Source organism: Lissotriton helveticus, chromosome 4_1 (assembly GCF_964261635.1).
Source record: "Lissotriton helveticus chromosome 4_1, aLisHel1.1, whole genome shotgun sequence".
Taxonomy (NCBI): Eukaryota; Metazoa; Chordata; class Amphibia; order Caudata; family Salamandridae; genus Lissotriton; species Lissotriton helveticus.
In genome coordinates this window covers 249,394,888-249,420,679 of record NC_136063.1, presented here as the reverse complement: position 1 = coordinate 249,420,679, position 25,792 = coordinate 249,394,888, and the positions used below count along the sequence as shown (strand labels likewise).

Genomic DNA, 25,792 nt, shown 5'->3' with positions numbered 1-25,792 from the left:
AGGCGATTGGCCGTAGAATGCATAAGCTCTCCCTGTACGCTCCTGCTCTACCTATAGGGGGATAGGCGGCGCTCTCGGTTGCTAGTGACCGTGGGACGGTTAAAGCACTAACGGAAGTAGGCATCACACTCATGAGCGACCTATTCCCGGAGGGTACATACATTACGGGGGACAACCTGGAGTACATTAAAAACCCAACGCTGCTATTTCAATTTACGTGCTATAGATTAAGGCGCGCAATGAAGGAGCACTACATGTTTCCCAAACGAACCAGAGACTCTGTCCGCCCTACAATTGACCAACACCGCACCCACAAAACGTAAGCTGGTCACCAAACTATACAAGGCCGTACAGAAAGACACACCACATAGCTCTGCCCCCTGCCTGATGCGGTGGAATGGGGACATTGACCCTCACATAACAGAGGAGGAGTGGACGAAAATCTGCTCAACAACGGGACGGTTGTCGTCCAACAGTAACCTTCGCATCATACACCTCAAATTCCTACATCACACTTATCACACTCCTCACAAGCTGTGGAAAATTGGACTGCGGGCGACGGCTGCCTGCAGGAGGTGCGTGGTGGGGGAGGCGGGCTTTATATATATGTCATGGCAATGCCAACGAGTCTTTCAATACTGGGAGAAAGTGTTGGGTTTACTTACTGTTATGACGGGGTTGACTTTACGTAATACACCAGAACTGTGCCTGCTGGGCCATGGCCCACACCTGAAGAGGATACTGAGGAGATTTGTACAACTGGCCCTACTTCTGGCGAAAAGACGCACCTTGTTCACATGGGATAGCAAACTGTATCCAAAGGCAGAAGATTGGCTTAAAGATATGGTGTACTGCCGTGATCAACTGGAGACCTATGCTGAAGAACTGCCAAGTGCCTCACGGCCAAGAGACATATGGGCCCCTCTGCGGGAATACTTAATGGCCCAAACAGAGATAGATACTGACTGACTCTGCCTATACCAACTAACCTTTGATATAAGACGCATTTATATATACGACAGGAGCGGCTGTACCGGGGTGCATCAAAGGAGGGAGTGCCCCGCGGGACACACTGATATATTTAGGTAGCATAGATTATATTGATATTCTCGTGATACTGTGAAATCTGACCTTTGGCAATGTTTTTTTTGTTTCTTATGTTTTTCTCATGGCTATATGTTAAAGAGCGATGAACAGTGATAATATGTGCAATGGTCCATGCTTATTGTATGATTACTTATTGCTCAATAAAAAAAAAATATATATATATATAACTTCACTTTAACATTTGTTTTATTCAGTGTATATATATATACACACACACACACACACACACACACACGCACGCACACACGCACACACACACACACACACACATGGGTAGGCTTCCGCCAGGACGGTGCATCTACCCACTGGGGCAAAAATGGTTTGTTTTATTTTTGAAGAAATGACAAGTAGACCCGCACAGGCAATACCTTAAGCGTACTACAATGCACAGAAGGCCACAAGAACAGCCACACCCACTGTCGCAGGCAATTGAAATTCAAATTGGCTGGAAGAAATCGTGCTTTCATTCTTCCTAACAACGCCATTGAAGAAGGGATAAAGAAACTCCTGAAACGCGTTTGGTGAAAGGACAATTATCGATGCTTGTACCTGGATGGTTGCCTGCTTGCAAGTTGTTGATAAAAGACGTGAGCTACTCCTCTTCCTGTGGCTTCACTCCTTTGGGGCTTACATGTATGGATGGATATAAAACAGCTGTTTGCCCAGCCGCAAAGTGAGGCCCACCGCTTGTTTGCGAGTCCGTGCTGGCTCCAAGGCAGTGCTGGTATCGACGGGAGGAAGGCAAGTTGCCGCCATTGTAGGGTGGTGCTGGCTTGATGCTCGCATTGGCAACTGGAAAGCGGTGTATTCTTCCGCTTTCAGGACGATGCATCTACCCACTGGGGCAAAAACATTATGTCTTATTTTTGAAGAAATGACAAGCAGACCCACACAGAGAATACCTTAAGCACACTACAATTCCCAGAAGGCCACGAGAAGGGCCACGCCCTCTGTGGCAGGCGATTGAAATTCAAATAGTGCGCATGAAATCATGCTTTCATTCTTCCAAGGAACGCCACTGAAGAAGGGATAAAGAAACTCCTGAACGTGTCTGGCGAAAGGACAATTATCGATGCTTGTACCTGATGGTCCCTTCTTGCAAGTTGTTAATAAAAGACGCAAGCTACTTATCTTCCTATGGCTTCACTCCTTTTCGGTTGAGATGGGGCGACACATCACCCCAATTTTGGACGCACAGCATTAAACAACCATAACTTTGATGCCAAAAGTTTAATCCAATTTCTTCATTTTTATTCCAGTTTAATCCATATTTCATTTTTTCATCCGTTATCCTCTTGTCACATGAGGGACATCTTATGTATTTTACTATATCCTTAAAAGCTGCAGACATGCCAATCCTGGCCTTATACTGTAGCGCGGAGTTTTACATAAGCAATCCTCATTCATTAGTCCTGATAACCCAATGCATTTCGGGCCTGTTCCTGGCCCTTCATCAGGGGTACTCTACAATTTAAAAACATTATGGTGAAACAGTGTGGTTAAGTCCATGCAACATTACTATATCTGCGCTAAATTATGCTATAGGGTTCATCAGAATTACCAGCTGAATTACAAGCAGCCACGTACTATTGATTGTGATCTGGTTAATGAATGGAGGGGAGGTTACCGATGAGAAATGAGGTCGGCACTTTAAATGCACAACTAACTATAGCCATAGAAAAAAGAAAGTAAAGGGACTGCGTCATGCAGGATGTATTAGGTAAGCATAGGGTTAATAGAGGTGGTTACAGAAAGTAGGAGGGAGAAGATAGAGCACAGGTGTTTAAAGCGCAGGTCTAGGAGAGTGCGTAGTACGTGGCTGCTTGTAATTCAGCTGGGAAGTGTTCATGAAAGCAGATTCTGAAGGTAAAGGCCCGGGAAGACTCTGTCGTTGGGTAATAATTGGTGCATAAAGGGGTTTTATGCAGGTTTATCGGAATGAAGGTTTAAAGGTTTGCAACGATGGTTTGTCACAGGAGAGAAATGTTGGAGGATGAGAGAAGTGATTCTGGGCATCAACTTAGTGGTAGCTTGTTGGTTACATTTAGCGTGAAAACGTTGATTTTAGCTAATGCATACAAGGCAAGCATGGCATAATTTAGCGCAGATATAGTAATGTTGCATGGACTTAACCACACTGTTTCACCATAATGTTTTTAAATTGTAGAGTACCCCTGACGAAGGGCCAGGAACAGGCCCGAAATGCATTGGGTTATCAGGACTAATGAATGAGGATTGCTTATGTAGAACTCCGCGCTACAGTATAAGGCCAGGATTGGCATGTCTGCAGCTTTTAAGGATATAGTAAAATACATAAGATATCCCTCATGTGACAAGAGGATAATGGATGAAAAAATGAAATATGGATTAAACTGGAATAAAAATGAAGAAATTGGATTAAATTTTTGGCATCAAAGTTATGCTTGTTTAATGCTGTGCGTCCAAAATTGGGGTGATATGTCGCCCCATCTCAACAGATTTGTTTATCCACGTGGTTTAGGACAGACCACGACATTGGGCCTGCACGCAATCAGATTTAAAGGAGGAATAAGAGTTCATGAAAAGAAAAACCTGGTGTGCCCTCTGTCAGACATTTTCCTGTTCACTCCTTTGGGGCATGCATGCATGCATGGATGTATGTTTGTATGTATATATATATATATATTCCTCAATTCGCTCACATCTCCAACGTCTTGCAGGAAAAAACAAGCGTAGACCCAATATATATCATGCAATATTTTTTTAGTTTATTGCCAGTCTGCCATGACGCGTTGTGGGCGAACGCGTTTCGGGTGGTCCGTCCGTATATATACACCCCCGTTCGTTATTTTCATGTTTTGTTTTTGGGGGGGGGGGGGGTTTTTGTTTTACCTTAAACTGCTCATACTTGACCCTGAATCCTTAATAGCCCTTACCTCCCTTTGCCTCTGCCCACTCCGGAACACTAGACCATTCACACCACCAGCCACGGGCCCACCACATTACAACATTCACATCTCTGAACCCTATAGAACTCTAACCTCTCTTTATCTCCCACATGAACCCTAAAAATCCCATATCTTGATTTACCTCTTCCCCTTGTACTCTGAAAACCTCTACCAACCTTTTTCTCAACCCACCCAGAACTCTAAAAACCCTTACCTCCCTTTGCCTCTATTTGCCCCAGAACCGCAAAAACCCCTTATCTTCCTTTGCCGCTACCTGCCCCTGAACCCTAAATTAACCTTTTCTTTATCACTACTTGTCCCGGAACCCTAAAAAAACTTTTCTCTTTACCTCCAACCTTCCTGGGAGCCTAGAAATCCCTTATCTCGCTTTACCACTATCCACTCATATTGCCTAAAAACCTCTAGCCTTCCTTTAACTCTAACCTCCCTTACCTTTACCTTATGCAAGTGATAAAGTACCATTAGTTCAAGCACCAATATTGGCCTGCGTGTTAGTTGCCTGCATGGTCCCTACCTGTGTGGTAACGTCAAGGAGGAGGAGTCATCTACGGGGAGCTGCTGAAAGAAGTCGTAGTGAACATTCCTGTGTCCAGACTTAGGGGCATTTTTACAAGGAAATGTCAGAATGCGGATCTGCGCCAAAGTTGTGCTCAGACATTTCCCACAAGGCAGCACACCCCTGTGTTTTCCCTAGCGATGGCGCTACAATTAGCTTTCTAGCACCAACCCATTCACCCTTGCACTATAGTGGAAGGGTGCCTGTGTTGCAGCAAATGATAGTTTATTAGCAGGATGGTGTCCCTTCCTCCACATAACCAATCCATAATGGTGATGTGTTACTTTCATGTGTGCTCCATTCTGCAGCACACATAGAAGTAGCAAATCGGCATTATTTAATGATTGTTTATGTGCAGGAACTGACATCTTCCTGAATATAAACAATCATTAATGGCGTTTTGGTTTTTCTATGTGTACTGCAGAATGCAGCACCCATTAAATAAGCAAAAACGAGGAGAAATAAAAGTATTTCTCCTCGTTTTGCCATTCTAGCGCCTGCTGTTGCATGGTGTTATTTTTGGCACTGCCTCAGATTTACACCTTCTTGTAAATCTGGGGCAGCGTGAAAAAGCAATGGGTGTTGCAGTGAAATCCCCACAGCAACATCCATTGGACGCCCCTTCACACTCTGCGATGTGTGTAAAGGGGCTGTATTTACAAGGCAGCGTTAAGCCACAAAAAGTGACAACTCTGCTTCGTAAACATAGAGAAGGGCATAGCACCACCAGAACATCTCTAAAAGTGACTTTCTGGTGGCACTATACCCTTGTAAATATACCCCTTAGTCTCTTTCAAAGTTGAAAATCTCCAGCAGGAGGCAACTGCAGGCTGTAGCCGATGAGGACTCCACAAGGCCGGATAACCTTTCTGCCAGGAGCCGCTGAATAGGATTTGCAGTTGCAGAGAAGAATGTAGTAACAAAGTCGGGCTAACCGGCGATGCACCTTGGACGGATTGACAAGAATGTAGGTCCCAGTCTCCTCTCGGTTCTCAGAGCACTTATTGGGCAAGGATTCCCAGGTGCAGGTGCTGGTTCAATTCCCACACCTGTCTATTCTAGCCCTAGGAGTAACTCCGGAAGTCATGGTTCAAGTAGAAGAGCAGGAGTCAAGCAACTGGGCAGACCTCTAGGGGCTCAGTTCAGGCAGCAAAGCAGTCCCTCCAGGTGCAGCAAAGCAGTCTTCTGAAGTACACAGCAGGCCACAGCAGCAGGTGTCTTTCTGAGAGTCCTTCTGAAGGTCCAGAAAGTGAATTGAAGAGTGTGTCTGAGGGTCCTATTTTTATACCTGTTGCCCCCTTGGAAGTGGGAGAAACTTCTGGAGGCTTCCCCCCACAGAAGTGTCTGGACTTTACTACCTCCCTGCCTCGGTCACAGTTTGTCTTCAGGCACGATAGACTAGTGTAAAGGCCGTTTTGTTGGAGCAGGGGCACATTCTTTTGAAGTGCAAGCAGAGCTATTTACAACTTCACTCCCCCATCCTGCCTGAGATGGCCCACCCAGGCACACCTGGTCCCTCTATTGTGTGATTGTCTACACCTAGTCTTGTGACCCAAAAACAGGCTGCAGGCAACAAATGGTTAGGAAAGAAAATGTCAACTTTCTAAAAGTGGCATTTTAGAATTGTTCCTCGAATAACAAACATGACTTTCATACCTGTTTCCAATCAAACTTTACCACTAATTAAATGCAATAAGATAACCCTATACTATTCTATGGGAGAGGTAGGCCCCAGAGTAGTGAAAAACAAATTTGTACGTTTTTCACTACCAGGGAATGTAAAACGTAAGTACATGTTAAACATTTTTAATTACAATGAACGCTGTCCTATGGCCTGTCTAGGGTTTCCCTATGGCTGACTTAAATATGTAATTAAAAGGGAGTTTAGGTCTTTGCATGGAGTTATTTTGCTCCTTCGAATTGGTAGTTCCAAACTACAACCAGCTGCAATGGCAGGGCTTGGACATGTTTTAAGGGCTACTATAATAAGCTGGTTCCATGCGTAGACGTGACACAGCAGACGTAGCTGAGATATCTCTTTATGATATTTATTGAGTTCTTAACATCCATTGTAACAGCTCCACCAGGAGCAGCCTGCTACCTGCTCAGCCTATCTTCCAACTGTCTTACTCATACCAGGCACCCAAGCATTGCACGCATGTCAACATTCCACACAGAACACTCCACTGGCTAAGCAGCTAGTTACAAGGTAAAGGGGAACACTATAAACATAACATGAAGATACTACATTATCTTCTTCCTTTAAAAATGAAAATTAATTACAGCTATACATAAAATATACAAATTAAATCAATAGTCTAGAACCCAGGGGTAAATGGTAAAAACCACACTACAAGAGTGAACACAGACTAAACAAAGGAAGAAAGAAGAGTGAAAGGATATACACAAACTATCACCATCCTCCTTTAATTAAAAAAAAACCACAAAAATAAAAAAGAGCAAAGAACATTTAGCTCACTGACAAAAAGTGAGAAAACATCACATGACCATACATGTGAAACAAAGTACAGAGAAACACGGTGGAAGGGGGGGGCAGAGCTTGCCAGCGCCGATGGTGGACGCTTGAGAGCAGTGCTACCCGTCATCACCCACATAATCCTGCATTAAATCCTGTCATAACGAAGCCAAAGCACTTTTGTGGACGGAGAACGATTCCCGAAGACTGTCGACAACAACGTAGGTGGTCGCGGCTCACCCCCGCCTGCCTGGGACCGTGTAGCGGGCAGGCCGACGACCTGGCTGACTAGGCCGCAACGCCCAGGGCTCAATTTGCACGCTGCCCGGCGTGCGTCATCCGGCGTGTGGAGGAGGTCGGACCCTTTGGCCCGGAGGCACCGGAACAAAGGGCATGCCCCAAGTTCCTGACACTGCGGCGCTCAAGAGACTGCGGTGGGGGTGTAGGACCCCTGGAAGCTGCTGACATCGGCGTAGGAGGCAGCAGTGAGGTCCTTCCTGCCCGGGACTGGGTGGAGCGCTACCGGCCACATCGGCGTGCTAGGCCTCAGAGCCTTGGACTTGACCTGCGCGCTGCCTGGGGTGAGTTACCAGATGCACGGCTGGGCCTGCGCTGTCCGACTCGAGGTCACTTGCCCATTGATGATGCCACCGAGGGAGTAACTGGGCCCTGGAGGCACACTGTGCTGCCTGCAATCTGCAGTGGATCCCCGCTTGGGCCTGGGCCCACACGTCCTTCACCTGACATTCAGGATCGGCCGGGAGCAGCCCTCCACTTGCGGGCGACTGATGTGTACGGCGGCCGCCGGGACATACACACCTGCAGCCAGTAACGCCAGCGATTAAGACCACCCGGGGGAGCCTGCGGAGGTCAGCCACTAACGATCACCTACCCCCCCCCCTCCTCCCCCTCCTGGCTCTACAATAACGAAGCTGCGGCACTGTGCCCACTGGGCCTGGAGTGCCGGGAAGAGGCATCGAAGAGGTCCTGGCGCTAAATCGCTTTGTGCATACGGTGAAGAGTTCTGCGGAGCACTGTACGGAGGAGGCGAACCTGACGTCCTTGGCCGCTTGACGCGGCCCCCCTGATCAAAAACCCGGGCGATTTGAGGACTGGCTGGAGAGACCGCTACTGTCTGCCCTAACACCCCCCTCCCCCCCTCTGATTGGTCAGCGTATAGAGGAGATAGTTCACCACTACTGGAGTGGGAACCCTGCACGACACCCAGACACGCCTCATTACTTCGCACCCCTGTCTGGCCTGTGTGACCCTGTTTCTGGATTGGGGGGGGCCCTGATAGACCTGGTGGAGCGACCAGGTGGTAAGCTAGTGGCGGGAGCATTACACCGAGCCCAGATCCCTGCGGTGCAGTGAGTGGAACGGTGACCTTGCGGCCTACCCCGGCATCATGGAGAAAGGAGACAAGACGCAAACCAAGCTCCCTTTCGAACAGCGCCGAGCGAAGGCCGCAGACCCACAGGAACTGGAAACTGCACAGCGGCACAGGAGCCCGGAGGGCTCAATATACTCAGATATCAAGAAGTTGCTGGTCACTATGGAGAAGGGCTTGCAGGACAGTATGGCGTCGATAGGGACAAAGATTGACGCTCTCACTTATCGCCTGGACCGGATGTCAGAAAGTGTGGACAAGTACGCGGAGCGTCTGGACATGTCGGAGAGACGACTGTCTGAAGTCGAGGAGGCGCAAATGGAACTGGACAAAGATCGTAAACAAATTGGCAAGCTACTCCAGGTGATACAAGAGAAGTCGGAAGATTTGGAGGCCCACTCTCGGCGATCTAATATACGTATCACAGGAGTTTCGGAGACGACGCACACCGGGAAAATGGAGCTATTTGTAGAGAAGCTGCTGACCACTCTCCTTGGAGATGATGACTTTTCGCCTATGTTCATAGTTGAGAGGGCACATCGTACGCTGGGACCGCGCCCGCGCCCGGGGGCTCCCCCGAGGCCAATCTTTGCAAAACTCCTCAACTACAGAGACAGAGACACTGCGTTGCGAGTGGCCAGAGAGAAGGGACAGCTTCAGTTCGAGGGTGCGGCCATCTCCTTATACCCAGACTTTACAGCGAAGGTGCAGGAGGAACGCCGGCACTTTGCTCCACATAAACAACAACTCCGAGACTTGGGGCTGGACTACGCTATGCTGTGCCCGGCGAAGCTACGAATTAACAGACAAGGTCACTCTCACTTCTTCACCAATCCGAAAGAGCTGCAAAAGGCCCTAAAGGCGTGGACTAAGGAGCAAAGGAATAATCCCAGAAGCCAAATGGGGGAACAGGACAACGCCAGTCGCCTGGATGAGCAGGACTAGGATTGCTGTCCCGGTATTGCCGCCTCGGCACAGAGTTGCTGTGTCGAGGCCGGAGCTGGGACCGAGTGCTGGGCTCTGGATAATTGGGTTCTCTGCCTGCCTGACCATAGAAAGTGGAGCGGAATAAGGTGCCGGCGGGAGCCCGGAGGTCCCAGGACCTGGTGAGATCTTTCCAAGTTATCTTTTTCTATATTCGCTCCAGTGACTGTACTTAGTAGGCACTGTGTGGATTTTCGCTTCCTTTTATACAATGCCGACATGGGATGTGCCAGGCTGCAAAATGGGGGGTGCAGGAGGCTCTATTGTTGGGGGTTGCCAAGAGAAACGCGATGGCTCATAGATCCTGGCTCACGTTAAATGCCACGATTGGGGTGATGGCGCCAGGGGCGAAACTTAGATTCATTTCAACCTGCAACTGTTGCCTGTTCTAATTCTGGCGACCTCTGCCCTGGCGCTTTATGTACCAATGGTTTCTGCGGGGACCAGCAAGGGTTTCTTGGGAAGTTTCGGGAGGGAAAGAATTTTCATGCTAGGCCAAGTTGGGGTTGGTCTGCTGCCGGAGGGGGGGGGGGTGAATCTATGGGAAGGGGGATGACTTGTTGTTTTAGAATGTATGCACTGAGCTTCTTGTATCCACGTCCACAATTGGCTCACCACATGATGACCCACATTCGCTACACACACGGCTCTAAAGATTGGCACGATAGTCTGGTCCTCTTCTGGGGGCTTTGCGCCTTTCACGCTGTGCGAGCCACATCCTGATGTCTGACAGATCGAGGGAGCAGGATAATACACAGCCAGCCATCGCACGCGCTCTCACGTGGAATGTCAGGGGTCTGAATGATTTCAGAAAGTTGAGGAAAGTTTTGGGCTATTTAAAGAGACATAACATAGACATAGCGCTGCTACAGGAAACCCACTTGCCACTCACTAGCAGGATGTTACATAGCAGAGGCCTCGAGGGGAACATAGCGGTAGCTGGGTTTACGACACATGCCAGGGGGTTCATCACGTGGGTCAACCCGGGATCGAAACTCTTGTTACAGACACTAAGTACAGATCCGGAGGGCAGATATGTCATAGCGTCCTGTAAGGGCATGTGGTTGGACTTGCTGGTAGTAAATGCTTGCAGTCCCAATTATGACGCCCCAGAATTTTACGAATCGCTAGCTGCTAAGATCCACACATATGACACGCCCCAGATAATCTGGGGTGGGGATTTTAATCTGACACTTAACCCAGACTTGGACAGATCTACTGGCCCACCTCGCAAGCCTTCGGCAGCGGTACAGATGCTCTCAGCTAAGCTTCTTGTGTTGGATATGGTAGATGTATGGAGGAGCAGAAATGCGGGCTTGGGAGGGTACACACACTACTCGGCCTACCACGGAGTGCACACTAGAATAGATTATTGGTTTGCCACCTCGGGGGCATACCGTAGTACTAGACAATGTAAGGTGCTACCGCGCACACTGTCAGACCATTCCCCCATACTGCTGACACTGGAGGCCCCGGTTGGGAAAATCCCCCCTTTCACATGGCACTTTCCCCCATACTCGCTCCTGGACCCAGTTTTTCGCTGAGAACTGGCAGAGGCGATCAAACTATTTTTTGAAAAAAATGTCGGATCGGTGGACGATTTTCGGACGGTGTGGGAGGCGTTCAAAGTTTACATACGGTACATAAACAGAAGGGTCCCCGCAAGGACAGCGTATTGTACACTACATACACTGAAGACTAAACACAATACAAAAAGATACTGTAAAAAATATGTGTAAAGTATTGGCATTTATTTGTCAACACCACGTAATTGCCAAATAGCAATCAAAATTCACAATCAATTGATGGCCCCATAGGAAGGCAAAGGGACAGAGGGAGAGGAAGGTAAGTGCTCGTGAAGCGAGTGAGGAAAAAGTGAACACAGTTCAAAGACAAAATCAATTGCAACTTTATCGATCAATCACAATACATAAAATACATAAGCCCTAAATCAGGGCGGACAGTGAGACTAAATAAACAAATGACAATCAACGGTCACATACAAATTTTGAAAACAGTCTGGGGCATGTGCCGGAAGTCCAAGGAAAAACAGTCGACGTTTCGACCCCTGTCTATAGGCTATCTTGAGTCCTTTTACGGGGTCTTCATCAGGACATAGAACCGGGAAATGGGGAGGGAAGATTGGGGCGATGGTCTCTGAAAGATTAAAAACAAAATTTGCACTTAATATGGCGAGGGGGGACTTAATCCAACCATCCGTAAGGTGTTCTAACATACAATGAAGTGGTAAATTACCATGGAGTAAAGGCCCACAATGGCTCTGAACATGGGAACGAAGATGATGCCACGCGATATGTCGTGATCAATCTCATCGATAAGAATTCGCAACTACAGAGGGGGACAGTAAATCACGAAGGTGAGTACAGAACTCAGATCATCAATATGATCTAACATCAGTTAACTTGAATTACAATAAAGGACTTACGCATGACTCAAAAGATATTGCCGTGATGGACGTGAATGAGTCAATTTTTGATTTATGAGCCTACCCGGCCCGCAAAGGCACCAGCTGTAAATAGACATCATTAAACTACGTAAGAAAGGGAGGATTCAAAACAATGACCTTAAAAAAGCAGATCTAAGCTTACATACCGTTGCTTAAACGTTCAACCACACATGTGTCTTGTGGAAGTATAAAGGATTTTCAAATGTGGCAGGTATTACTGTAATATACAAAAGAAAAATCTTTAAAACTGAGTTGGTAAACAATTATAAAATACACCTCGTAGGACCAGTGTCTATAACATACCTCTTCGAAATGGAAGAAACAGCGAGGTGCTTTAAACGTGGCTATTGTCAATATTGACGGACCATTGGCTCATGGATGAAATCACTCGTGGGTGAAAATCGAAGTTAACACTCTAAAAACGAGTAAATAAATGGACGGGCTTAGTGATTTAATTACATCATCCTTTGCTTCTAAAACGGTCACAGAACTGTTGCCTACCTCTGAGTGTTAGACGGGCTGTCTAAAAGCTACGGCACCAATGGCGCGATGTGTGGAAAAAACAAGGTTGGGCGGCAATCTGTCCAAACGCCTTAACAGAATCAATCCTGCGGGTTAAGAGGAAAAGACCGGTGAGCGCGTGCTCTCTCTAAGATCTAAATGGGTACTCGGCAGAAACCAACGCTACTTACATGTATTCGGAGGAAAGCTGCCTGGTGAGATACTCGCGCGAAAACCAGCCAAACCACCACGCGAAGTTGGAGGCGGAGTTTGTGGGTTAAACAAGGTTACCAATAGAAACGGAAGAAAGACTTCTCTGGTATACAAACCATTTCATGGATAAGAGAGCAGACTCACTTACAAATAATGAACGTGCTCTCTTTGCAGTCAGAGGGGAGGAATAAACCTTTTTTTAAAAAAAACATTACAGTATATTTGAAATTATATTTGTTCTTGCCACCGTGCAACTCCCACGCAGGAGGTTGAAAACGGGTGCGATCATCTTAAAAAATATATACATGCCACAATGCAAAATTCTATCAATGGGAGCGAAACAATACTTGGATGAAACTACAGTATCAGTCAGTGATAACGCGCAACTCTCTATACATGAGGTTGTAAGCGAAATATTTACACATATTTAACCTTGATCTCACAATCTGCAACAATCAAAGTGTACTACTACAAGATTTTCAATATACATAAAGTTGAAGGCAGTTTCAGATAAGTGGTATTACCCCAATGATGCCAATTGTGCTAAACTGCTGTCCTGCTCATTCAACCCATTATTGATTGAATCAAGACTGGACATCCATTTGGATTCACGTGTGTTTAGTACCAGAGGCAGGTTACCTCCTCTCCTACCAAGGACCACCTTTTCAATTACAAACCATCTCAGGTCTGATACAGTATGGCCTGCTGTCTGCCAGTGTTCTACCAGCGGCGAGCCCGCCACTTTACATCGCAGTCTACTGCAATGGGAGGAAATCCGAGATTTGATTTTTTGTTGGGTCTGTCCCACATAGACTAAACTGCAGGGACACTGAATAATATAAATCACGCCAGTAGAGTTACAATTTGTGTAGTGTTTCAGAGTGTATTTACGATCCCTATACTCGAATGCTTTAGTTTGGATAGTGGTTTCACATGCTGTGCATGTCCCACATTTATGGTGTCCAATTAATGGGGGCAAATTCCATAAAGATGTCAGAGTGGGTTGACTCTCTGATTCCAAATATGAATGGACCACCATGTCCCGTATGTTTTTGGCTCTCTTAAAGGAGTGAAGGGGAAGTTGTGTTTGCTTAACCACCTCGGCCACCAAGGGCCAATTTTGGTTGATGATTTTCTTAATTTCATTGCTACGGGTAGAGAAGGTCGTCACACAGATAATGCGATCTGTGGCAGATTGAGTAGTTGCCTCTGGGTTGAGCAAAGAGTCTCGTGGGTTATACCACGCACGTTTCCTAGCTCGTTTCACCATCCGAGCAGGGTAACCTCGTGAAACGAGGCGCTCGCTAAGGATTTCAGATTCCAAAAAATAATTAGCTCTGGTTGAGCAATTTCTCTTAATTCTAAGGAATTGGCCTACAGGTAGGTTATCTTTGAGACCTCTGGGATGATGACTCCCATACTGTAGCAGTGAATTGCGTTCGGTTGGTTTCCTGAATAAAGTGGTTCGTAGACGATCTCCATCTCTATAGATTGATATATCCAAGAATGGTATGGTGTCATTACTGGATTCCATTGTGAATTGAATGTTGGAGTTTCTAGAGTTAAGCCAATCATGAAATACATTAAGTTGATCTTTATTACCCTCCCAAATGCATAGCACATCATCGATGTATCTGACCCATAAGGTCAACTGGGTCTGGAAAGGGTTGTCAGATGAGAAAATGTGTTCTTGTTCGAAATGGTCCATATAGATTATGGCCAAATTGGGAGCAAAGGTCGCTCCCATCGCGACTCCCTTCGTCTGCAGATAAAAAACCTCCTGAAAGATGAAAAAATTCTGCATCATAGCGATCTTAAGTAGCTCTATTATGAAGTCAGTTGGAACAGGTACAGGGGCCGGGCGCTTATCCAAAGCCTCTCGCATCACTTCCAGAGCCTCCTCTTGGGGGATGCTGGTGTATAGCGATACAATATCGCAAGTGACTAAGAGAGAGTTATCATGATTAAATGGTCTTTCATCTATCAAATTGATAGTCTGAGTAGTATCTCGCAGATAGGCCCTCGTATTAAGTGCAATGGGCTTAAGAAAAAAGTCAACATATTTACATATAGGCTCTAGAATGGATCCGCACCCGGACACAATCGGGCGTCCTGGAGGACTATTCAGGTTCTTGTGCACCTTCGGTAGGGTGTAAATAGTGGCCAATCTTGGAAATTTGGGATTAAGACATTTAAATTCATGCTCACTTAAGAAACCCGCATCTACACCTTTCTGTGTGGTTTTCAAAATTGAAGAGGCCAAATCACGTGAAGGATCACTGGGTAATTGTCGGTAGCTGACCCCATCTGTCAGCTGTCTGTAAATTTCATCTTTATAGTTGTTAAGATCCTGCACGACAATCGCCCCGCCCTTATCGGCGGGCTTGATGACGACATTTTTGTTAGTACACAAATCAGTGAGAGCCTTTTTCTCATTTTTACTCAGATTAAATCGGGTAAATTTATGCTGGTCTGTTATCCGGTCTACCGAAGCAGTCACAATTTCTTCAAAAGCCAGGATTCTAGGGTTCATAGCATAGGTAGGTGGAAAAAATGTGGACGGTAATCTGAGTCCAGTGGTAGAACTATGTTGTCTAGTAGTTTGGTTTCCGAAGAAATATCTTAATCTGATCTTCCTGAAAAAACTGTAAAGTTCTGTTTTTAACAAGAATTTGTTCACTGGAGCCGTGGGAACATAAGACAGGCCTCTGCTTAGAACCTTAAGTTCTTCATCCTGTAAGTTATATCTGGAAATATTAATCACAGGGTTGAGGGTAATCTTATGAGCACTCAGTGTGTTGGAAACCAAGGAGGAACCGTGTTTACCACCTGTATGTGTTCCTTCTGGTTGATATTTCTCCGTGGACCTCGGGACGAAAGGTTACCCGTTTGTCCTGCTTGCCCCGGTTGCTGTCCCACGTTCTGGGGTTCTGTTGTTGTCCCCGGCCACGTCCTCGTGGGGGTCGCCATTGGCCCCTGCCCTGATCTAAAAAAAGGGGCTGGAATTGTGGGGGGTACTGTTGGTATCCTGTCTCTTGCGGTGGGTACAAAAAGGGGATACTAGGTCCAGCTTCCACGTCACTCCCTGAACTGTAAGAAGAGTCGGAAAAAGTTGTAAAGTTCCGTCTTCCTCTATAACCTCCCCTACCTCGGTTGGTGAAACGACCCTGATTGTCCTGTTTGTAGTAGTCAGGTTGCAGATATGGGTAGACTGTTTACGGGGGCATCGTGATGTCAAAGCATTCCAGTGTCCTGAAGGCGATACGACGTCGCTTGACGGAGCTGGAAAACCAGCTGCAAACCCTTGAGGTACAGCAGCAGAATAAAAGGCCACGGAGGAGAGAATTAAACACCTCCTATTAGAGTACCACGAGGAAGCGGACAGGGAGGTAAAACATCTGGGCAAATATGCCACTGCCCGCACCTATGGAGAGGGGTAAAGGCCGGGATCAGTACTAGCCAATATCCTTAAAGGTAGGAGAGGGAAACCACTAGTCTCGGAAATGAAGAATGCTGCTGGACATAGCACCACGGATGAGTCGGAAATAGCCACTATATTTAGAGATTTCTACTCGGGATTATACTCCTCGAAGAGCGGAGAGCTATCAGCTGAAATCCTAGATTACCTGGAGCACATAAAACTCCTGTCCCTCACTAACTCCCAAAGGGAATTCCTCATGTATCCTATACAACGAGATGAAATCAGGGATGCCCTGGCCTCAATGCGCTCGGGTAGCGCTCCTGGTATCGATGGACTAACTGTAGATTTTTACAAAACATTCCAGGAACAACTGCTGCCGCACATTTCCACTCTGATGAGCGACATCTGCATTCAGGGTAGCATGCCGGCTCTATGAGAGAGGCAATGATAGTCACTATTCTTAAACCGGGTAAGGCACATGACGAGTGCGGCTCATACCGACCGTTGTCATTACTGAATGTAGACACTAAGTTATATGCAAAAGTACTAGCGACTAGATTAGCACTGCTGGCCCCTGACTTAGTGGCCCCAGAACAGACAGGGTTTATACCCAGCAGAAATTTAACATACAATATAAGAACGGTACTCGGCACTATCCAACATGTTCGGCAGGATGAGCAGGCAGTGGCCATATTCCTTGATATGGAGAAGGCATTTGACTCGGTGGAATGGCCGTTTCTACTCCAGGTCTTGCGACGTATGGGACTCGGGGAGCCCTTCCTGCAAATGATTGACACCCTTTACAAAGAACCCTCGGCTAGAGTGCGAGTTGGTAATGCGGTCTCGCAACCCCATTACATTGGCAGGGGAACTCGCCAGGGGTGCCCCCTATTCCCATTGCTCTATGCACTAGCAGGAGAACCTTTGGCCTGCGCTCTGAGAGAATACCACGGCCACGAGGGCATACGATTCCCGACCTACAAAATAGTAGTGTCCATGTACGCTGATGACACGCTGCTCTATGTGCATGACCCTGCGATGAATCTTTCCCCGCTGCTGAGAGAGGTGGTCCACTTTGGTGCGCTCTCCGGCCTTAAAGTCAACTGGGCAAAATCCATTGTTTTCCCTCTCACACCAGTGACTGGGCAGGTAGAAATGGAATACCCCCTCCAATGGTCTGAGGACCCGATTAGGTATCTTGGAATACAGCTCCACACAGACCCGGACCTGCTCATCAGCCAAAACTACGGGAGAGCGATCAATAGGCTGGAAGATGATATAGCGCTCTGGACCAAACTGCCTCTCACTTTGATGGGCCGCATTACCATTCTGAAAATGGTGGTTTTGCCGCGGTTCCTTTTTCTTTTTAATGCCCTACCACTATTGCTATCTAGAGCCTTTTTTCAGAGGCTGACGAGCCTCATGATTAGCCTAGCATAGGCGGGAAAGCAGCCCAGGGTCAAGTGGTCGACCCTTACCCTACCCTACAGCATGGGAGGCCTCTCGGCCCCTGACCTCGAACTTTATTACAGAATAGCCCAAGCGTCGCACCTGCACACTTGGATACACGGAGACAAGATGATCCCACATGTTCGAATGGAGCGACTCTTTGTGCCCCCGCAGCCGCTGCCGGCTACGATTTGCAAGCCTTTAGATCGCAGAACGGGAGTCCTGGACTCCATAACCAGACGCTGAAGCAATATCTCCGCTGTTTCGTCGATATGGGCACGGAGGAATGGGTTGATAAACTGTGGCTAGCAGAAATCGCATACAACAATGCCACGCACAGCTCAACAAAGGTGTCACCGTTTTACAACAACTACGGACACCATCCCAGATTCCTTCCTCTGGTGCACCCTGCCACTACGGTGGGCATTCCTGAAACCAACAGACGGGTCGCCCACATCAAGGAAACGATCGCGTGCGCTAAGAGGTGTTTAGAGAACGCCAAGAAGGCCTACAAGGCATCGGCGGGCTGACGTCGGAGGCCAGGCCCTCTGTACAAGGTGGGGGATTACGTCTGGGTGTCCTCGAAGAACTTGAGGTTTCGGAAACATAGCATGTTCCGCCCGCGGTTCATCGGGCCGTATCGCATCAAGGAGTGCCTTAGCCCAGTGAACATGCGTCTGGACCTACCGGGCTGCATGCGGATCCACTCGGTGTTCCACATATCCCTCCTCAAACCCTCCTTCGCGGCCAGGGGTGCCAGCCCTTCGCCGGTGTCTGTAGACGCTGACCACGACTACGAGGTTGAGGGCATCAGGGATTCCAAGTGGAGCAGAGGCCGGCTCTGGTACCTTGTTGCGTGGAAAGGATATGGGCCGGAAGAACAGTCTTGGGAGCCTGTCTCCGGGATCCGTGCACCTCGCTTGGTATCCGCCTTTCACAAGAGACATCCGGACAAGCCCGGTCCGGCGGTGGTGCCCTGACGGAAGGGGGATGTGCTGTTAGGACACACAGCGGACCAGTCCAGCAACCGGAGCGGTCCGATCTCGGAACTACAATTCCCGAAACACCCTCCTCAAGAACTACGATACCCAGGAGGGCCCCGCGCGGGACGGACGCTGGCGCCGCCTTAATACAAACAGCGGTGGCGGGACGCAGCTTCGGATATTTCGTGTTCCAGTTGCCGAACACTTCCCCGGGACGTGCAGAGGGAGAGACCCAACGCCAATTCAAGGATTACCGACATTGAGCCTCCGTTTTGGGTAAGCCGTGGGGTTTCCGCCTCTGTCCAAAGACCTTCCAGTCCCCGCTCGAGGGTGCTTGAGCAACGGAACGCTTGCCTTCATTGTTGCTAAACCCCCGCTCGAGGGTTACGGAGAGAGGAAAGCCCGACCTTCCTGTTTCCTTGTCACAGTCCCCGCTCGAGGGTTATCGAGCGGAAGGGAAGCCAAGGGCTTCTGAGACTTCTGTTGCAGTCCCCGCTCGAGGGTATTCGAGCGTGAGAGCCTCAGTCCCCGCTCGAGGGTTTATCGAGCGTGAGAGACGCTAAGGCTGCCAGTACTTTGACGCTGTCCCCGCTCGAGGGTTTATCGAGCGTGAGAGACGCTAAGGCTGCCAGTACTTTGACGCTGTCCCTGCTCGAGGGTTTATCGAGCGTGAGCGACGCTAAGGCTGCCAGTACTTTGACGCTGTCCCCGCTCGAGGGTTATCGAGCGCGAGAGACACTAAGGCAGCCTGTCCTATTACCCCTGTCCCCGCTCGAGGGTTTCGAGTGTGAGGACGCGGTAAGCCACAACATCAAGGAGCCCTCCTCCAACGCGTGCTTGCCCTCCGTTGGTGAGTGTCGGGACCGACACTCATGCGGAGGACGAACTGTGGAATTACATCTCCAGTTTATACTCGAGTGGCATTGTCGGCCACTGCTTAGCACGGGGTCCTCTGTTGGTGAATGTCGGGACCGGCATTCGTGCAGAGGACGGTTGGAAATAGACCTTCCCAGGGCGGACGTTTCACCTTGATAGTTTGAGAGCTGTTACGCGTGATTAGCTACCTCTTGCTTAATAAAGCTGATTACGACAACCTACCTAACTGTTTTCTATTGTGGGCTAAGAAGCGGGTGAAGCATTTAGCGCTGCCCCAATCCTGAGGAACAAGGGAATTACACATACCTCACCAAAACTCTCTGCCTCCTCGCTGGTAACTGTGCGGCCCTGAGACAGGCATTAACTCACTGCCTCTCTGATTGGGCCCTCACCCAGTTCCTCCATCTTTGGAATCGGACCACCTCTCACACACTGGGCAAATCTCTACTCCCGCCAGGCAAAGTCTGCAAATCATCGCCAAATGTAATAAGCTGGTTCCACGCGTAGAGGTGACCCAGCAGACGTAGACGTGATATGTCTTTATGATATGTATTACGTTCTTAACATCCATTGTAACAGCCCCACCAGGAGCAGCCTGGTAGCTGCTCAGCCCATTTTCTCACTCATACGAGGCACCCAAGCATTCCACTCATGTCAACATTCCGCACTGAACACTCACACTGGCTGAGCAGCTAGTTACAAGGTAAAGGGGAACACTATAAACATGACATGAAGATACTACAGCTACTTATGTGGGTGCTGTAGGACCACTAGTGGTACAATGGGGGTGGTGTGGTGAGCAAAAAAACGATGGATTTAGGCCCAGATCTCTGTACTGGGGTGAATGTATGACATTGTTCTGCATTTTGTCCATCAACTGTTGTTTTTGCATTTGTCACCCCGAGTGGGACGGGTATGCTCAGACGTGAGTCCCGTGCTCTCCACACCACTGGAGTCAAGCTATCCTGGCTGAAGACGGCTAATAGCCAGAAACCAGTCCTAGGATGCTTGATTCCGGTCCAAGGAAGACATGGCTTGGCAGTTCGGGCTGGACTGTTCCCATGAGGCATAGGGTCAAGGCTGATTTGCATATGGCCATGTCTGAATTGGGGTGGGGTGGTGAGCAAGAAAACGATGGATTTAGGCCCAGATCTCTGTACTGGGGTGAATGTATGACATTGTTCTGCATTTTGTCCATCAACTGTTGTTTTCGCAGGACCACTAGTAGCATTTCATTTCCCAGCACTATGTATATGGTACAGTGCTTTACTCGGAATTTACAAGTAAATGTAATATGCCAATTAGCTGTAATCCCCTTTTACCATGCTTTAGGGAACGAGCACAAGCACTTTAGGCAGTAGAGGCAGTGTCTCGATAGAGTGGCGGCGGGGGTGAGGAGGAGGACGGACGGATGACTTGACAAATAAAGATAAACAAAAAAACACTTACCTGCCACATTGCCACTTCGTGCTCCTCTCCACTGCACGCAGAAGCTCCCAGAGTCCATTGCGGCCATTATGAGGCTGCTTTCATGCTGCTGGCAGCATGAGAGAAGCATGAGGATTGGCCTGAGCGCCCTCGATTTGCACTCCCAGTTAGACTGGGAGCCGGTGCCTGCTCTCTTTAACCCGGCAACGTAGCTCAGGTTGGAGAGAGCTTCAATGCGCATGACGGTTTGGCCTTCCTGAGAAAGCCAGCCCAACAGGCATGTGCAATGATAACAGTGCAAAACACTGCCCCTAGTGCCTTTCATCACACTGGCCCCACCCACAAGCCTCGGCTCTGAGAACAAAAATTAAACAATAATAAACAAGGGCTTATTATCTTCTTTTTTTGGGCCGATGGGGGGGGGTGCTGAGGACTTTAGCAGTAGTTAGTAATGCTAACGTGCTCAGAGTCACAAGGTCAACAAAAACGAATTAAGAAAAATAGGAGGAGTGAAGTTAAATTATATGGAGTGACCAGTTTACATAGAGAAGGTCAAGGATGAACCATGGCAGCAGGATGAACCCAAATTAGCTGCGGTCATCTCGATTGCCAAGCGCATCGAGCACTCGCTTGCTTGTGTTGAGGTCATGAAAAAGGATAATGGCACTGCTAGTGATAAAGTACAAACTGTAACCAAGACTAATGTATTCAAACAAGTTGAACCTCATTCTTCAAAGACTTAAAATACCTTTTCAGGAAAATGTTTCTGCTGTAACATGCTTGGTCACCTGGCCAACGATAAGTCACATCCTACTTTGAATTCAAAATGTCTTAATTGTGGGAAAGTTGGTCATGTGGTGAAAGCGTGTAGAGCATTGAACAAGCGGGTGAAAAAAGTTTGGATACAAAATGAGTCTGATTCTGATCCCAATGAGTTGCATTGTCGTCAGTTATTAGCTCAGGTCTGTCAGGGTAAATGTAAGAGTCCTATTGACAGTGTTAAAATAAATGGCCGCTCTGTTAAAATGCTTTTTGATTTTGGAGTGAAAATCCCTTTGATCCCAAAATGTTTTAAGACTCCTCTTTACTGGGCAAAGTCAAGGTTTTAAACCAGATATCAGACCCTTTGCTTACGGTGGCCATCCCATAAAGTTATTTGGCTATTTTGAGGGTGACATAGAATACAAAGGTAGCCTCACCGCTGGAAAGATTTACATCTCTTCCAGAGGTGACAGTATTGTAAGCTGGATCCATCAGGCTGATCACGGAGGGATGCTAATTCCTGGTGGGGATCCATCTATTGTCCTAAAGGTTGACCTCTCATCATCACTCCCTAACAGCACTGCTAGGCCTGAGACCGCCAATGTTGATCAGGTGAATGATTTGCGCACTGAGTTCGAACAGGTCTTCAGTGAGAAATGAGGTTGCTTGTCTGACTATACACATCGAATCACCCTGAGGCCTGGTGCCACCCCTGTCACTTGCAAGGTGCGTAGCGTGCCCTTAGTGCTAAGGCAATCCATGCGCAATGAGCTACAAAAGTTGAAGAAGGAAGGGATTATTACCGTCTCACGCCCCACTCTATGACGAGTAAGTTCCCTTTGAACTGTTTCGAGGACGGAGTCTAAATACCCACATGCTCCAAGCATGGATGAGGGAAAAAGGTATGAGTGTGGGTTTAAGTGCAGATTCCAGTGTGATGCCCTCTAAAGCAGACTCTGGTGGGGTGTCCTGGCAAGAAAGTCAGAACTTGAAGATAGCCAAAAGGAAGGAGTATTTTGATGCCAGGCACGCTGTCTCCCACACAAGTGTACAAGTGGGTGACAGAGTGAGAGTACGCCTTCCCCAGAGGTCTGGTGGGGTTTCAAAGTTCTCCTCACCTTTTACTGTAAAAAAAGCTCTTTCAAAATGCTGTGAAGTTAAATGATGGTCGTATGTGGAACTTAAGTAGGTTTGCTCCCATGCACACTAATCTTCAAACCGAGTTAGTAGTAAAAAATTAACCTTCTGAAAGCGTGCCAACACTGCTTAGGAGTTCTCGCACAGGAAGGTTTACAGCAAGATTATGTGATTTTGTTTTGCATTAATGTACTTTTACACGCTTGTATCACTGTATTTTCTTTCCTTTGTTTTATGTAAAGTGAAAAGGTGTGTAATGACCTGCGTTCATGTTCTTCCATGTACTTCATTGCGAGTCTAAGAATTCCTCTTTCTAGAGTTTCCATCTAGTTTGAGTTGCTCTACAAAACCCATGATTCAATTGCTGCTGGCGCTGCATGGGTAGGACGTTTCTTCTTGTAGTTGTTCAACCTTGAATAAATAACCTTTCTGTCTACATCATCCAGTGTGTACCGATCCTGCTTTATTACAAGTTTGCAGTAAAATGGCACAAAATTTTGTGCCGCTAAATTCCTAGTTTTCTGCTGCTAAATTTGCTAATATGCCACAATATCCTAGGGGATTTGTTTGAAGAGGAGTGTCTTCAGCTCTTTCCTAAATTAGAGCATGGTAGGGCAGTCCTGGGGGATACTCCTGATCCTGGGTGCATACATTGAGAACAACTATTACCTTGTAAAGCAATGAAATTCACAGAGGGAAATGCTGCTTCTGAAGTGTGTAGTCATGTATTTAGGAAATTTCCATTAAGACATCTCCATTTAAAAAAACTTGAAAAACATAACTAATCAAATAACACAAGGAATACAAGTCCTTTGGATTTGTGCTAGATTACAAACACAAGTAAATATTATACAATATTCAGTCTTTGCAAATATTTTCAAAGTAGGTTATGTTGAGCAAATCAAGATCCATCAAAGCGGTCATTCCATCTCTCATCCCACAACAAGCCATCACTCAAAACTTCTAGTTTGAAAGGTTCATTCCGAACTCAGCAATCACACGTCATATATAAATTAAAGCGCAGACCATGCTCTCCCACTACTCCCCTTGCCTGATTCGCTTCCCTAACTATTTAAAAAGCTGTACTAGTCAGAACATTAATGACTTTCCTTGCTTGGCCAATGCAAGTACCAGATTTCCTGCCTTGGAGTAGTCCTCAATGCTGGAGTCAGTCTGAGGTGATAAAAACATCTCTTCAGTCTCTTTCAGACTAAACTCATGGATATTCCAATGATTCCCGTTGAATGCACATGTAATCTTTAAGATTCTCAGCTTCACCCATACTCATAGCCGTGATAAAAAAGACTTCACCTCCAACACTCTTTCCATTCTGCCAGGCAAACATCTACTCCACATCACCTTATCATATCCAAAGGCAGACACTGCTGTGTGGTGCACACAACCCAGCTGTAGGTTGTCTCCCTGTAGACATCCATGTTGAGGACAACTGCCTCTAAAACAACTGGAAATTTGCGGCTTCTAACCATTGTGCGCCAAGTGAATGCATCACATATTTATACATTGCTGTGACATGATATGCTTCTGCTAAAACAGCTGTCACTTACCCGCCACCATCTGAACACGTCATCGGGAATCTTGCTGTTCTGTTTGGTCAGCAAGTGTGGAATAGATTCATTAAATCTCTTTTCAAACCAAGGCGAATGACTATGTTCAGCAACACACGAAGAGCAGCTGCATGGTCTTGCAGGAAGATTAACCAATCTTTTGAGATGTATCGACCACTTCAAAAAATACGAATCGGATTGCAGGTTGTCGATAAAATAGTTGTGTGTATAAGAGAACAAGAAGCTAGTTATTATGACAACAAAAAAAGCTAGTCCCAGGCTACACACTTTAAGAAGTCCTGTTTTCATACCTATTGATGTTTTCTTTGGTTTCTCGGTTTAAAAAAAAAAACAAATGAGAGTAGCAAGTAGGGCACAGATGTAAACCTTCCAGGTATGCTCTGATATTCAAGCGAGGAATACTAATTCACAAGTACTCTGAAAAAAGTACTAGTCTTGCAGAACGAAATCTTAGGAATGTTGTAGATCGATTTGTAGTTCATTAAAAAACATATATTGGCTCACTCCCAAAATCATTAGTATTGCAGCGAAAGTCTCCTACTAGGATTTTAAAAGAACAATCCATATAACCCGTTAAAAGTACTTTCCTCAGATGTTAAAAGGTGATTGTGGTGGCGTAAATAACTTCACTGTGTAAGGTTTGCAGGCAAAGGATGGAAAGGGAAGGTCACTTTCTTTCGTTGATGATCATTTTTAGCAGGAGAATTTGATGAGATCAGTGTATGGCTCCTCTAGACGATGTTTCTTGGTTTTGCTTGAACACCAGTGCTAATCTTGACATCTGTGTACAAAAAAGAGGGTATAGTCAGACATTTGGATTGCATTACTATTAAAAATACTAAATGTGGTTGTGTGTCAGAATAGCAAGGACAAAAATAGTGAGATCTACTCATCGAGGTCCATAATATTGTGATAGTAAGTTACTATTCATAACTCCGCATCTACATACTTTAAAGATATATTATATAGTCATGGTATATATAGGTGAGGTTAAGTATAGCAAATGTATACTTACCTATATACATTTACTTTCGCAATATTATGTTCCTCGATATATAGGTCTAGATATTTTGGGCCCCACAATATTTTGTAGTCAATATTGAGGTGGAATACAACTAGAAGCTGTGCACACAGGGAAAATATTAGAGGCAAAGCTTGGATAAGAAATCATATCTCTTTTTACACAAATTAATGGTGCGTACCACCCAGCATTAGATAAAAGAAGGGTACACTCTCCCCAATATGAAAATCCACCTGTACCTGGCAGGGTTATCCAGCAACAAGTTTCCTCACTTGCAATGTTAGTTTCTGCCAGACAGGCAGAGGAAGCTCTGCCCCATTCACACATTTACACCCACCTTTATAATCTGACATAAAGGGGGGAGGAGTACCAAGTAATGGCAGAATATCCAGTATTACGGAGCAAGTTACTAGAGTACGCACGCCAATGAAATGTAGATCAATATTTACCTGCCTATAGGCAGTGTGTGTTGGAAAAACTGATTAGT

At 46.8% G+C, this 25,792-nt stretch overlaps 1 protein-coding gene across 3 annotated transcripts in view; it reads right to left on the bottom strand.

The window, feature by feature from the left end:
• Nucleotides 1-25,792, bottom strand: part of LOC144828504 (CMP-N-acetylneuraminate-beta-galactosamide-alpha-2,3-sialyltransferase 1-like) — a 381,510-nt gene that overhangs the window by 182,421 nt on the left and 173,297 nt on the right. For all 3 annotated transcript variants that reach the window (XM_078686730.1, XM_078686731.1, XM_078686729.1), the window contains exon 2: nt 24,264-25,065. In XM_078686730.1, coding sequence (XP_078542856.1) covers nt 24,264-24,572 — 309 coding nt within the window. In that variant the 5' untranslated portion in view covers nt 24,573-25,065. The remainder of the gene's footprint in view (nt 1-24,263; nt 25,066-25,792) is intronic.